Consider the following 15,659-nt stretch of genomic DNA (forward strand, 5'->3'; position numbering starts at 1 on the left):
GTGACATTTTTAGTGTTCCTAGACAATCCTAGTGTACTTCCAGAGTTGAAAAGCCTCCAGCATACGCCAAAAATGAGTATTAAGCCAACTGAGCTATCCTGAAGGCTGAGGACAGAAAAAAAAAATCACTTGCTCATGCTGGCCTGGACAACAAACATAGCAGGACCTTGCCCCCTCCTCCAACATACATATATACATCTACACAGCATGTATATGTATGTATCTACCAGAGATAGAGGAATAAAAGAAAAAAATAGTGTCTGTGTTGATAGTCCTTCAGGAAATAAACTAGCACCTGCAAACTTACCTTGACGATTTATTGACAAAGCTATTGTGAGTTGAAGGTAATTTCAAAAAGTAAGCACAAACTGACCACCAGAGGCTCAGGCTTATAATCTTAGCTACTCAGGAAGATGAGATATGAGGATCTTAGTTTGAAGTTAGGTAGGGCAGAAAAGTCCATGAGACCTCCCCTTACCCCCCATCTTTTAAATAATCAGCCAGAAAAGCTTGATTGCAGGAGTGGCTCAAATACCGGCTGACCAATCAAGCTGAGTGTTGTTGCAGCCCTAGTATCAGGAGAAAAAAGGTGGCCCACAGCCATTGCTGAAATAGTCCACTGCCAGCCATGAGTGAAAAAGCTGAGGTCTGAGTGATTACACAAGTCTTTGAGTTTAAACCTCAGTAATAGGCATGTGTACACACACACACATATAACACACTCCATCTTTGCATTAGAATAAAATAAATTTATAATCCTACTAAAAACGAGGCCAAGCCACACCTAGTGCTCACTTAGGAAAGAACATTAAGTATTACAAAAATTAAATGTATACATTACAAAAATTAAATATATATATATATATATATATTGCCAGTCCTGGGCTTGAGCTCAGGGCCTGAGCACTGTCATTGTACTTTCTTAGGCTAGAACTCTACCACTTGAGCCTCAGCACCACTACTGGCTTTTTTTCTATGTATATGGTACTGAGGAATCAAACCCCAGTCTTCATGCATGCTAGGCAAGCACTCTACCACTAGGCCAAACTCCTGGCCCCCAAAATTAAATATTTTAAGTAACTTGATTTTTCCATTCAACAATATATTCTGAATATCTTCCCAAGTCAAAAAGAATGAATCTATAACAGTGGTTATCAAATGTTATGATCTCAGGATAACTTTTATACTCTTCAATGACTGGATATGTGGGTTGTATCTATCAATGTTTACTATATTCGAAATTAAAATGAAAAATTAAACATTTATATTTTTAAAATAAGCAATGTGTTAGTATAAGATGTTAAGTGAAATTTAACTTTCTAAATAAAAATATTATTAAAAATGTGGCAATGTGGCTGGGAGTTTGGCCTAGTGGTAGAGTGCTTGCCTAGCATGCATGAAGATCCAGGTTCGATTCCTCGGTAACACATACACAGAAAAATGCTGGAAGTGGTGCTGTGGCTCAAGTGGTAGAGCTCTAGCCTTGAGAAAGTCGAAGGGCAGTGCTCAAGCCCTGAGCTCAAGCAAATGTGGCAATGATTTAGTTTTAAAATTATCCCCCCAAATCTCTAGCTTAATAGTAGATAGCTAGGTCATCTTGTTTCTGAATTAAATCTACACTGATATTTTGTTTGAAGTATTTGAAGAGAATCTGGCCTTATACAAATTGCTCTTTAAAAAAATACTTTTAAAAGGATTTCATTTTTTTAAACAACATACTATCATTTATATCTAAACAACATAGATGGTATTAGTCTGGACCACCTGTCTAATCCTGGTCCTAGCCTTCAGAGGCATATTTTTTCTTTTTTGCTTTTCAGACTTATTCTTTCAGGGCCTTATGCTTTTTTGCTCATAGCTAGTGCTCTACCCCTTGAATCACACAGCACCACACCTGGCTTTTTGGTGGTTAACTGGAGATAAAAAGGCTCACCGACTTTTCCTGCCTGGCTTGGCTGTGAATGGAGATTCCTCAGCTCTTAAGTTTCCTGAGAAGCTAGAATGACAAGTGGTAAGTGACTAGCAGCCGACTTTCAATGTATTTTGGTCTTCTCTGTCTCTCTTTTTTTTTTTTCCTCCCACATTAGCCTACCTTGTTCTTTTCAAGAGTAGCACGGTAACAAAAGCAAAACGCGAATCTGGACCACAGTTTGTTCTTTCCTATCATTTTTATGTCCTCTTCTTCCTCAGTTGTGGGGCTTGAACTCAGGGCCTGCGCCCCCTGGACCTCAAGGCTAGCGCTTTACCACTGGAGCCACAGCGCCACTTCTGGGTTTGGAGGGGTTAACTGGAGATAAAGAGTCTCCAAGGGACTTTTCTGCCCTGGCTGGTTTCGAACCGTGATCCTCAGATCCCAACCTCCTGAGTAAGCTAAGATTACAGGCGTGAGCTACCAGCTCCTGGCTTTAATTTTTCTTTAAATTGTTATTATAATCGCTTTTTTAAAATTATTATTACAGAGGGGTTACAGATACATAGTCATTTCTCTCTGGACGAACATCATCACCCCTTCCCTCCTTCTCCCAGTCAGTGTTTCCCTCCCGTTCCTACTCACAAATTGCCCAGTGCATCTTCAACGCGGTGTCCCGTGAAGACCGCAGCTGCGAATACCGTTTTATATATTAAAAAAACATTATTTTTTTTTTCACCCTTACTATCGGTAACGCTGGGAATGGAGACTTTTTTTTTTTAATATGTGGCCGGGAGCCGCAGTTATTGAAGGTGGAAGAGCTGAGTCGTCTCTTTATTATTATGATTAATATTATTAATAATCATTATTATTATCTTTCTTGTTGAAGGCTCCGGGAGAACCGTGGCAGGCGGGGCGGGCAGCCGTGAGCACCCCCAGAACAACAACGCCCCCCCCCTCACCCACCACAGCCTCCGCCCCTTAGACTGGGCGCTGAATTCTTATTTTATTTTTACCTCACAGATGCAGCCAGACACTAGCACCGTACACAGACCCACACCGCCCTCCGGCCACACCGGGGCACGACAGACAGCTGCACGGACGGACGGACGGACGGGACCGACCTGGGACGGGGCTGAACGGAAAGCAACCCCGTCAGTGCCAGGACGCGGCCTTCGACGCCGACTTCCGGGAAGCGAACCGGAAGTGGCTCTGGGATTCTGCGCCCAAGCCCGGACTTCTAGGGGACGTCGTAAAAGTGTCGCCGCTCGTTCGTCTCGGAGGCCGGGCTCCAGGTCTCCGGCTCGCTTCCCAGTCAGGGGTCGACAACTGCCGGCGTTAGTTTCCCTTAAGATGGCGGACGAGGAGACCGACGGTGAGGAGAGGATGGACGTCAGCCCCGAGTTGCCCCAGACCCCTCAGCGACTGGCATCCGTAAGTCCTTTCTAGGCAAGTCCCTTTTGTCCTCCCGTCTCCAGTGCCTCCCCGCCCGCGGGGCCGGAGGATGGCCGGGGGTGGTGGTGGTGTCCTTATGGCGGCTGTGAGGGAGAAGAGGGTGGCGGCGGTGGCGAAGGGCGGGAGGTGGGGGGTGGGGGGGTCGTGGGGAAGCTTTGAGGGCGGGGAGGGGGAGAAGTCCTGTGGAATGATCTGGAGAGAAGCCACCACCAAATTAAAAATAAATAAATAAAAAGTTAGTCGCCACCCCCCGGTTCCTGCCAGCCGGGTGTGCGGAGTGACGGACTGTCAGGTTCCCGTCGAGTCCTGACAGCCTCGCCTGCCGCCCCCCGCCGCCCTGCTCCTCTAAGTCGGAAAAGAACGGAGAGAAAAGAGCCGGGAGACGGCTCTGCCCAGGCCAGGGTCGGAGAAAGCCATGGATAAAAAGCCTAATTTTCATCCAAGACGCAGCGCTTAACCCCCCTCTTCCCCCCTCTCCCGTCCCTCTTCCTCCCCCCCATCCCTCCCTCCACAGTCTGGGTGACAGGACTCCAGGATGCTGTAGCACTGAGGGGTGATCAGGTAACCTAGGCTGGGCAGGTGGGGGCAGGGTCGGTTGTCAACCACTGTCCAAGTCGTATTCCATTAGGGGGGCTGGTGAAACCTTGAGGTCTTTTCTTTGTAGCATATGGAGAACCTCGGGCCTAACTTTCGATGGAGGGACGCTGTCATCTGTTTTGTTGCTGCTTCTTCTTCTTCTTCTTTTTTTTTTTTTAATGTGAAAAAAGGACTCCTGGACATAGAATCAGGGTGCAAGAGTGTGACTACCGGACTGTCTACTTTGCTCTTGTAGTTGAGGAAGAATGAACCAGGCGGAGAAGAGCAAAATTGAGTTCGGTAGGCTGGCTGACGGGGAGAAAAATGATTTGAGGAGAATTAGGGGCCTGGAGCAATGTTAAGAAATGCTCTAGGTGTGCCCTCCTTACCCTCTTCCCTCAGCCAATTGTCAATCCCAGCTGATGTCTGTCAGTTTTATCTTTTTAGTGGTATATGGAAAAGTGTGGGCTACCCACCTCTTTATGCGGTCCCTTTAAGTATTTGCATAGTGCAACCCTCAAGCATAGTTTAATTAGACTGGAGTGAGCTACAGAAATGACTCAATGGTAGGGCCCGGAGAGACTGTCTGTGAGAAAGAAACTAGGTGGAGTTGGGGTGTGGATTTATGTTAGAGAGGTCAGTACCTGCAGTCTTCCCCACCTCAAATAGCAGCTCACCGTCACTTCATGAGTCCTATAGGATTCCTTATAATTAGGAATAGGAAAAGTGGAGATGCCACCTACACATTTTTGCAGTGCTGGAAATCAAACCCAAAGGTTTCATATGCTAGACAAGCACTCTCTCACTGAGCTATAGTCTTGGCTCCCTCCCTCACTGTCCCTCCTCCCCCTTATACAAGGGAGCTCAGAGTATTGTGCTTCCTAGCTGGTGCTCTACCACTTGAATCCTTTTTTGCTTTCATTGTTTTTTCCAATAGGGTCATGCTTAAAAAAAAAAAAACAACAAATCTAATTCTCATATTTATGCTTTCTGTGTAATTGGCATAGCAGACTCATGCAAGTGCCCCCAGGTTTTTGTTGGTTAAGATGGGAGTCTCATAAACTTTTTGTCCAGGCTTCCTTGGAACCATGTCCCTCCCATCTCAGCCTTCCCTGGTAGCTAGGATTACATACATTTGGTCAAAGCTTTGTCTTTGCAACATAAAGTAGATAAGGTAATTTAGCCTGAGGAACTCAACAGTTAAATGACACAGTGGTCAAAGAATTTTAGTTCAAACTAGGGTGGTGTAAGTGACTAAGACCTGTGACTGTTAAACCTGTAAACACTTTTTTTTTTTTTTTTTTTGGTGCCTGATTCTTATGTACTTGATGTCAGAGACCATCCTACTTTCTTTTTTTTGGAAAAACTGTTAACTTTTATTCTGCCAGTAGGGATCCTAGATTCCCAACATACTTTCTGTTAGCCGCTAAATAAAACACGTTCAGCTTCAGCTTTTTGCATTTTCATTTGAATGATTTGTATTTTAAATCATTTGTGGAAGCTAGGAAGAAAAAAAATGATTAATATAGGACAGTTGCAGAGGCTTCAGGAATCTTTACAACTTGCATTAGATTCATAGATCCTGGGTAATATTATTATTATTATAGATTCCATAGGTCTGGTGTGAGGCCCAAGAATCTTAATTTTCACAAGTGTGCTCTGCTGATTCTAAAGTCCTCATGTGTATAAGTGTAGCTAGACATTTGGGAGTTACCAGTCTGGCAGAATGGATAGGTGTTTGAGGAATGCATATGTATGTGTGAATGGATCTGGAAATGGGTGCCTAAAAGATAAGAGTAATGCAGTGTCATAGGGTGTAGTTTTGAGGGGAGAGTGGTTTATTGGGTTCATGGTAATAACTGAGAAAAATTTGGCATCCAGAGATCTTGAAGTGTGGTGTGCTAGACCTGCTTTCCTTTGATTGGATTCGCTTCCTTAAGTCTTAGCTCAGGAGTTACCTTGTGACATGGTATTATGTAAGCTCTTTCACCTGCCTACACATTCTACCTAGGTGATTTCATCCAGTTCGGTGGCTTCAAATATCATCTCTATTCGTGTAGTCCTCAACTTTATATCTCTAGGACTTAGAAGTCTTGAGCTTAGAAGCTCAAGAATGAAAAAATCAATTGTTTAGTTGACATTTTCTTGGCTGATAGGTATTTCCCATAGGGGAGGAATTTGGAAGTTACTGCAGGAACTCAAAACATAGCTTGCACTTGAGATCACTGGAAATGGAAAGAAATAGATGAATTGACAGACATTTTGGAAATATAAAGTACAGAACACTTGCAAATATATTACATGTGACATTAGCTGTGAGAGAGGAGAAGGGAGGAAATAGATAATATCTTGATCCTAGTTTTTGCCTTAGGCATTTAGGAAAATGGTTACATCATGTACTGGGAGAAGCACCAGGATTCTGGAGGAAAGGGTAGGAAGGCAGATCAGTGTTCTTATCCTTGTCTCAGTAGATACCTCTACAGTAGCTGTTGGACTCAATTCCATCTCTGTAATTCCAGCCACCAACTGTTGTCTGTAGTATCTTCTTCTCTCCCTGCCTTTTTTTTTTTTTTTGCCTGTCCTGGTGCTTGACATCTGGGCCAGGACACTGATCCAGAGCTTCTTTTGCTCAAGACTGGCACTCTGCCACTTGAGCCATAGCCTCACTTCTGACTTTTTCTGTGATTAATTGGAGATAAGAGTCTCATGGACTTCCCTGTCCAGACTGACTTTGAACCACCATCCTGAGATCTAAACTTCCTGAGTAGCTGGGATTACAGGCATGAGCCACCAGCCCCCTAACTGTAGTATCCTTTTAACTGATTTTTTTTTCTTTTATTTTAGCCATCTTCCAGTCCAATCCCCACAGAGCAACAGGTAAAAGTTTTTATCTTTTTAAAAATGACATCAATTAATTGGGTCGGCAGTTTGGCCTAGTGGTAGAGTGCAGGCCTAACATGCATGAAGACCCAGGTTTAATTCCTCAATACCACATACATAGAAAAAGCCGGAAGTGGTGCTGTGGCTCAAGTGGTAGAGCTCTAGTCTTGAGAAAGTCCAAGGACAGTGCTGAGGCCCTGAGTTCAAGTCCCAGGACTGGCAAAAAAAAAAAAATGACATCAATTGTGCCAGTCTCCTGCCTAAATCCCTCTGTGTGGCTTCCCATTGTCTTTCCCAGTCTATCCCCAGTCATGGGGTTTGAATTTGGGGCCTCTGAATTCTAGGCTTTTGATCCAAGTAACTACCACTTGAAGCCCACTTTGAGCCCTTTATGCTTTTGTTATTTTTCAGATAGGGCCTTACAGTTCACATAGCTATTCATGCTTCCCACAGAGCTAGGATGATTGGTATGTGCCACTGTGCCCAAGATTTTATTGGTTGATTTGGTATCCTGTGAACTTTTTGTTTAGGCTAGTCTCAAACTTTGGCTCTCTAACGTAGTTAGGATTACAAATTCTCTCTCTCTCTCTCTCTCTCTCTCTGTCTCTGTCTCTCTGCCTCTCTCTCAGTGCTGAGGCTTGAACTCAGGGTTTTAAACATGTTTAAACCCATCATTCAACCACTTGAGATACACTCCCAACATGTTTGTTGTCGTTCCATCTTTCTGTTGTGGGGAGTTAGAAAAATTCTGATTTACCATATATGATGGCTCACGCCTGTAATCCTAGCTACTCAGGAGGCTGAGATCTGAGGATTGAGATTCAAAGCCAGCCTGGGCACTTAAAAAAAATTCTGTGAGACTATTGTCTCCAGTTAATCACCAGAAAACCAGAAGTGGCGCTGTGGCCTTGAGCTCAAGGCTACCACTCTACCCCTTGAGCTGAAGAGCTCAGGGACAATGCCCTGGCACAGAGTTCAAGTCCCATAACCAACAAATAGAAAAAGAGAAAAGAAAAATTCTGATTTTTCACTGTCTAAATCTGTAGAGGTAGCTGTGAAGTTAAATTCTAAAACCTCAAGATGACAGATCCATTCTTACTACCTATAAGATAAGAAGCTAAGGACAGAGCATTAACATAGTAGAGATGAACTGGTGCTGGAAAATGACTTCTGATAAACAACAAATGTTCTTATCTACAGTACTGAAGAGAGTATCTAGGTGAATAATTACATGTGTAAATTCATGTTACAGATGAACTATTGAGGTGTCTTGTCTTTCTAAGTGCTGACTTTGGTGGTTGCTGCCGCTTTATCCATTTCTCTAAAGGTGTTATATGCTGTGCTCTGTGGAATAATTTTCTTTGAAACCTCAGGTGGCTTAAGACAAAAATACTAAGACTTCTTTAGCCCCAAGGAACATACTGTGAGCTCTGTGTGTTCTATTATATTCTGAGTTAACATGTCTCCCATAAATGAAACAATAGTTACTTGAGGGGTTCCTTTTTTTTTTTTTTTAAACATTTGTAAAAGATTTTTTGTTTTGTGTGTGGTATTACTTGGGTTTCAACTCACTGTATTGTGCTTGCTAAATCTTTCTTTCTCCCTCTCCCCTCCCTCCCTCCTTCCCACCTCCTTCCCTCCCTCTTTCCCTTCTTCCCTTCCTCCCTCCCTCCCTCCCTCCCTCCCTCCTTCCGACCTTCTTCCCTCCTTCCCTTGCTTCCTTCCTTCCTTCTTTCCTTTCCTTCCTTCTTCCATTCTCTCAAGATAGACTCATGTTGTGGTTCAGACTAACTTTCAAACTTACTGAATAGCTCAGGTTGGCCTTGAACTCAAGATCCTTCTTCTTAGTCTCCCAAGTGGTGGAATTACATGCATGTTCTATCATAACTGGCATACAGTTTTTTTTAAAGTTATATACCTGTCATAGTCTGAATGCTTATAGAAATAATCCTGTTTTAAGTAAACATTAGTTCAAGACTCTAGAAGTTATTGTGCTTCAAGTACACACTTGTTATCCTGTGACAGGCTCTGACCAAAATGGAGTCTATACTTGTTTTCTTGAGTATAATTTGCCTATCAGTTTACTAAATGCTATTCTTCAGAACCAGATTTATTTGATTTGTTTAGAGGAGTAGAACTATAACACTTAATTGGTCTTTATGGGCTAACATTTAAAGTGCTTTTCAATCTTTTGCATTTATAGGTAAACTAGGAATGACTTTTGCCACAAGAAGGAAAGTCTGTTACTGTATCCATTAACATTTCTTAGTCTTTGTAATCTGAGAAGGAATTTTACTTGCTTTGCAAGCATATGGTCTATGCAGGAGAAAGAGAATGTGAGACATAAACTCCAGAGTTTAGGAAAACAGATTTCCTTTATCCAAAGATTTCAAAGAGGGCCTAGGAAGTTGAGATGGGAGCTATGGTCAGATATATAAACGGAAGAGAATACTTTAGGAGAAACAGATGCTTTGGAAAGCCAAATTCTTGGTGTGGTGTTTTACACCCATATCCCAGCTACTTACGAGGTAGATATCAGGAAGATGGTAGTTCTAAGCCAGCCCCAGCAAAAAAGTTATTAAGACCCCGTAAGAACTGGGCGTGATGCACACTTTGTAATCTTAGCAAGATGGGAGGGTGTAGGTAGGAGGACTGCAGCTGGAGGCTGTCCTGGGAGGAAAAGCAGGACTCTACTGAAAAATAACCTAAGGCAAAGAGGACTGGAAGTATGGCTCAAGTGGAGTATTGCTTGCTTAGCACTCACAGGCCCTGACCTCTTAATCTCTCTAAAAATTAAAAAAGAAAAATTTCTACAGAATATCTATATTATCTTAAGATGAGAGAAAAAATTACTTGAAAGAGAGAAAGAGAAGGGACTAGAAGAATAATGGAGGGGAGTGAGTAAAATTAATAATCATGTTTTTAAACAGCACAAGGCTAGCAGACATAATAAAATATAACGTGGAAATAGGTATCTTTTTTTTTTTTGTCAGTCGTGGGGCTTGAACTCTGGGCCTGGGTGCCATCCCTAAGCTCTTCAGCTCCTGGGCTGGCTTTGAACTTCGATCCTCAGATCTTAGCCTCCTGAGTAGCCAGGATTATAGGCATGAGCACTGCACCCAACCGAAAATAGGTATCTTTTTCAGCTGAGTATGACATCAAAACTAGCAAGGTGAAACTTAATTGTGATAAAAGTAAAACCTAAACAACTATAGGACTATATGCCTTCTGAGTGATTATCTATAGGTTTTAATTGTTTGCAACCTCATCATGTCATAAGTGTAATTCCTAAAAAAGAAATATGCTCATTTAAAGCATGTTATGCCCAGGGCAAGGAGGTCATAAATATTCCCACTTCTTTGTTCAGAGGCATGTGTACATGTTCCTAAAGAGGATAATTAAGCTGGGTGCCAGTGGCTCATGCCTATAATTCTAGCTACTCAGGAAGCTGAGATTTGAGAATTACTGTTCAGAGCCAGCTGGGGCACAAAAGTCAATGAGACTTTATTTCTGTTTTTGTCCACAGTGGTGCTTGACCTGTGGGCCTGGGTGCAGTCCCTGAGCTCTTCAGCTCAAGGCTTGCACTCAGCCATGTTGAGCTACAGTGACACTTCCACTTCCCGCTTTCTGGGGGTTAATTGTAGATAAGAGTCTCATGGATTTTACTGCCTGGGCCTGGTTTTGAACCACAATCCTCACATCTCAGCCTCCTGAGTAGCTAAGATTACAGGTAAGAGCCACCAGCATACTTTGTGAGACTTATTTCTAGTAAACTACTCAAAAAAGCCAGAAGTGGTACTGTGGCTCAGGTAGTAGAGTGCTTGCCTTGAGCAAAAAAAGAAGTTCAGGGACAGTGTCCAGACCCAGAATTCAAACCCTAGGACTAATAAAAACAAATAGACAAAACAAAAAACAAAATAACAGCACAAAAACCACAAGAGGATACTCAACATGCCTAATTTGGCCCAGTAGCATTGGACAAATTTCTTTCTTTTCTTCATTCTATTTTAGCAAGGGAATGAAGAGATTAATGAGACAAAATAGATAACTTCATGGAAGGCTCATAGTTGAATTCTAATGAATTATTTCAGGTGGCCTAGGGTAAAAATTACAGGAAGGTAGGTTTTTGGGTTAGAGGTTGGCCAAGAAGTGTTCAGATAGGCTCCTATAGCCAATACCAGATATGTATAATACCAGTTATAACCTATGAAGTAAACAATTGAAGTTCAGTTTGGTTGTTGCATATTAGTAAGCTTTATGAGTTTGTCAAATGGAGTTGCAAGAGAATTTTGTATAACCAAAAATGCTTTCTACCTATAGAAATGTGTAGAGCCTACAGATTTTGTTGCCATTTAACAAAAAAAAATTAAAAATAAAGAGTTTCAGGGCTTCTGAAAGTGCTGTAGATGTCTGGCATTTGCCTTCAGGGATGGTAAGCTGTGGTTTGAACATAAGGAATCTACTATTACTTAAGTTCCTGTTTCAAAATGATGTTCCCATACAGGCGTCATGTCCCTGGGTGATCTTAGTCAGAGTTGTGGACGTGTCTCTTAGTCTCCATGGGAATATGGAAAATGTCTGGAATGCTTGGGAATTTTAATGTAAGAATTTGTTTTTACAGAACAGCCAATTATGAAAGTCGTTTCAATTCCAAATGTTAGGAGGAAATGTCTTTTTTTTTTTTTTTTTGGTTTGTCGTGGGGCTTGGACTCTTGGCCTGGGCGCTGTCCCTGAGCTCTTCAGTGGAAGGCTACTTTGAGCCACAGCACCACTTCCAGTTTTCTAGTGGTTAATTGGAGGTAAGAGTCTCACGGTCTTTAGTGCCTGGGCTTGCTTTGAACCGAGATCCTCAGATCTCAGCCTCCTGAATAGCTAGGATTACAGGCATGAGCCACTGCACTCGGCCGGGAAACTTCTTTTTATAGTTACTGCTAGAAAAAATAATTCCTCTTGCAAATGAAAGAAGAAAACAGTGCAAACTAAACAAAAGATTTTTAAAAAGCCAAACCTATTCTAGTTACCAGTAGGTTACTTACTATTGTATTTGTGTACCCAGTCAAGTATATATTGTATAATTTCTTTTTTACCTGAAAAAAAAAAAGAACTTTAATTGAATTATATTTCCGGAGTTGTAACAATAATGGAAAAATTTATGAAAGAATTAAATTGTACTGTATCTTCTGTGAAAGAATTAAATTGTACTATATCTTCTGTAAGAATACTATAAATAAAGCTATAGAGAGAGGGCTGATGCACATAGAATTTTGTGGTTGCTAAGGACTTATATTGTGTATCTGTTCTAGGCCTGTGGCAATTCAGAGACTTGACAAAGTTTCATTCTTTGAAACTTCCAATGTACCTGAAGAAGCTAGATATGCACTTTTAAAAGTTATCAAACCACAGTGCTCAGGGCCCTGGGTTCAATCCCTAGCGCGCGCACACACACACACACACGAATTTAAAAAAGAAAACATTAAAAGAAAACGTAACCAATGATATTAGGCAGTGTTTTAAGTATCAGATGAGTACCTTCTTCATTATGCTGTCTTGGAATTAACTGGGGAGAGAAATCTTGGGCCTATCAGTGATGCATTCTCTAATGTGGGCCTTGAGCTGGCCGTGTGTGTAGAAGGTAAAGGGATAGAGAGCTACTGGCTAAACTCATGGAGAAGATACTTGGAGACATCAGTATTATAGACATTCTGTCCAAGTCAACCAGAATCTTAGAGCAGTGTTTAAAAATGTCAGTTCTTCATGCCAAGGCATATTATCACACAGAGGCATATTAAGAATATTTAGTGCTATTTAAAAGTTTAGGCAGTTTTTACTGCCTCGTAAGGCTTCATTTGAAGGAAATGATTACAGAGAAGGCAAAGCTTTTTTAAACTGCTAGTGTGAAATTGAATAAATCAGAAAGGGTAAATTCAAAAGCCTTGTGTATTTATATATGGCTAAGTAGGATAAGCACTGAATTCTAGAAGTTAGGATACGTAGGGTTGTGTATGTGTGTGTGCATATTTTGTTTTGTTTTGTTGGTGCCAGTCCTGGGCTTGAACTCAGGGCCTGGGCACTGTCCCTGAGTTTCTTTTGTTCAAGGCTAGCACTTCACTGCTTGAGCCACAGTGCCTCCTCTGGATTTTCTGTTTATGTGGTACTGAGAAATTGAACCTAGGGCTTCTTGCATGCTAGGCAAGCACTGTACCACTAAGCCACATTCCCTGTCCCCAAGTTGTTTTATTTTTATTCACGTTTTTGTGATTCTAGATTAGAACCCTGTACCTCATATATACTAAGCATGCAATCTGCTTCCAAGCTACACCCCTAGCAAAATCTGTAGAAATTCTGACAATAAATATAACTTTTATTTTTAAATAAAAATACGATTCTATTAAGGCGGTTTCTTTTTTAAATATTTATTTATTTTTGCATTCCTGGGGCTTGAAATCAGGGCCTGGGCACTGTCCTTTCTCAAGGCTAGTGCTCTACCACTTGAGCCACAACACCTCTTCTGACTTTCTCTGTATATGTGGTACCAAGGAATCAACCCTAGGGCTTTGTGCATGCTTGGCAAGCACTCTTATCAGTAGGCCACACTCCTGGCCCAAAGCCTCCTTTTCCAACTTTTACAGCATTCTGACTATACAGAATATTATGTCCTACTATAATGAATTTACTTTGCTTTTATGTTGGTGAAAAATAAAATATGTTGCTGATTACCTTGAAGGTACAGAATTAATGCTGTTAGGTGTGTCTTTGGATGTTATGAAAAGTCTTAATTGCTTTCTTTCTTTCATTCTTTCAGTGGTGGGATCAGCAAGTTGATTTTTATACTGCTTTCCTGCATCATTTGGCACAGTTGGTGCCAGAAATTTATTCTGCTGAGATGGACCCAGACTTGGAAAAGCAAGAGGAGGATGTACAAATGTCAATATTCTCCCCGCTAGAATGGTATTTATTTGGAGAAGATCCAGATATTTGTTTAGAGAAATTAAAACATAGTGGCGCATTCCAGCTCTGTGGGAAGGTTTTCAAAAGTGGAGAGACAACATATTCTTGTAGGTAAGCATTAGATATTTATGCAATTGGGTATAATTACAATCTTAGAATTTCATGGAGTAGCTTTCTTTCTCTATTGTTATTTATAATAGATTTAATCCTACTTAGTTAACCTGGTATTTTCCATTTACAGTATGTTTTTGCTGGAACAGCTTGGTTTTGAATATATGACTTTCCGTTAAGCAGTGTCTTATTTTTCCTTACTCTTCTCCAGAAGTATTTGAGGGACACATTTTGGCTTTGGGTGTAATACAGTCAGAACAATATTATATGAAACCTTTGAGCCAGGTGCCTTTCATCCTAGCTACCCAGAAGACTGAGAGCTGAGGATCCTAATTTGGAGTTAGCTGGAATAGATAAATCAGAGGGACACTTATCTTACCTAAGTAATTGTCTACTCTGCTAAAGATGTCAGCAGTGTTGAGCTTGAGATGACTTGCTGGAAGTAGATTAATAGGTCAGACATAATTTACAGGATATTATTAGGAATCTTTGTGTCCTAGTAGACTTGTAATTCTTTTGGGGGGGGTTGTTTATTTTTCTAGTGCTAGGGACTGGACTAGTGCTAGCTAGACTGGAGGTGTAGCTCAAAAGTACATACTAGCCATGAGTGACTTACCCAAGCCCTAGTAATTGTTAGACAGGCATCCTTTTTTGTTTTTTGCTAATCCTGGAGCTTGAACACAGGGCCTGAGCACTGTCCTTGAGTTTTCTCAAGGCTAGAACTCTACTAGTTGAGCCGCAGCACCACTTCTGGCCTTTTCTCTGTATATGGTCCCAAGGAAGTGAACTCCGGTATTCATGTATGCTACACAAGCACTCTACCACTAGGCCAAACTCCCTTCCCCTACACAGGCGTTTTTTTTTTCAGTGACTTTCACCCCCTCTTCCTTCAAAGTTCATTTTTTAAAACTTCCTGGTTTCATTTCTCCAGTATTTTAAAATAAAAATACTGGGCAGGGAGTTTGACCTAGTGGTAGAGTTAGCATGCATGAAGGCCCAGGTTTGATTCCTCAGTACTATATACATAGAAAAAAAAGACAGAAGTGGTGCTATGTCTCAAGTGGTAGAGTGCTAGCCTTGAAGGAAAAGCCCAAAGACAGTGTTCAGGCCCTCAGTTCAAGCCCCAGGACTGGCAAATAATAATAATAATAATAATAATAATAATAATAATAAAATTTAAAGAGGCCGGGAGTTTGGCCTAGTGGTTAAAGTGCTTGCCTAGCATGCATGAAGACCCGGGTTCGATTCCTCGGTACCACATATATAGAAAAAAGCCAGAAGTGGTGCTGAGGCTCAAGTGGTAGAGCTCTAGCCTTGAGAAAGTCCAAGGACAGTGCTCAGGCCAACATTGATCAAGATGTATTATACTTATAATTGATTTGTTGAGTTGAAATCATTTTCTATAGCTACATAATGATTTTATTTTCTTAATTTCACTTTGTTTTACTTACTTATTTGCTCATTTACTTATTTATTGGGTTGTGGGGCCTGAATGCTGTCCTTAAGCTCTTCAGCTCAAGGCTAGTGCTCTACCATGTTGAGCCACAGTAGCACTTCTGTTTTTCTGGTGGTTAATTGGAGATAAGAATCTCATGGACTCTCGGGGCTGGGAGTTTAACCTAGTGGTAGAGCGCTTGCCTAGCATGCATGAAGACCCAGGTTTGATTCCTCGGTACCACATACGTAGAAAAAAGTCGGAAGCAGAGCTGAGGCTCTAAGTGGTAGAGCGCTAACCTTGAGAAAGCCCAAAGACAGTGCTCAGCCTCTGAGTTCAAGCCAG

The 15,659-nt window shown here is 41.5% G+C and overlaps 1 protein-coding gene across 1 annotated transcript in view; it reads left to right on the top strand.

Annotated features, from left to right (window-relative positions):
• Positions 1-3,163: 3,163 nt before the first annotated feature.
• Ubr1 (ubiquitin protein ligase E3 component n-recognin 1) overlaps positions 3,164-15,659 on the top strand; it is an 89,648-nt gene continuing 77,152 nt past the window's right edge. The window contains exons 1-2 of the mRNA XM_090318526.1: positions 3,164-3,343; positions 13,623-13,879. Of these exons, the coding sequence (XP_090174652.1) occupies positions 3,263-3,343; positions 13,623-13,879 (338 nt within the window). The 5' untranslated portion in view covers positions 3,164-3,262. The remainder of the gene's footprint in view (positions 3,344-13,622; positions 13,880-15,659) is intronic.

Source organism: Megascapheus bottae, chromosome 25 (assembly GCF_031878675.1).
Source record: "Megascapheus bottae isolate mThoBot1 chromosome 25, mThoBot2.hap1, whole genome shotgun sequence".
NCBI lineage: Eukaryota > Metazoa > Chordata > Mammalia > Rodentia > Geomyidae > Megascapheus > Megascapheus bottae.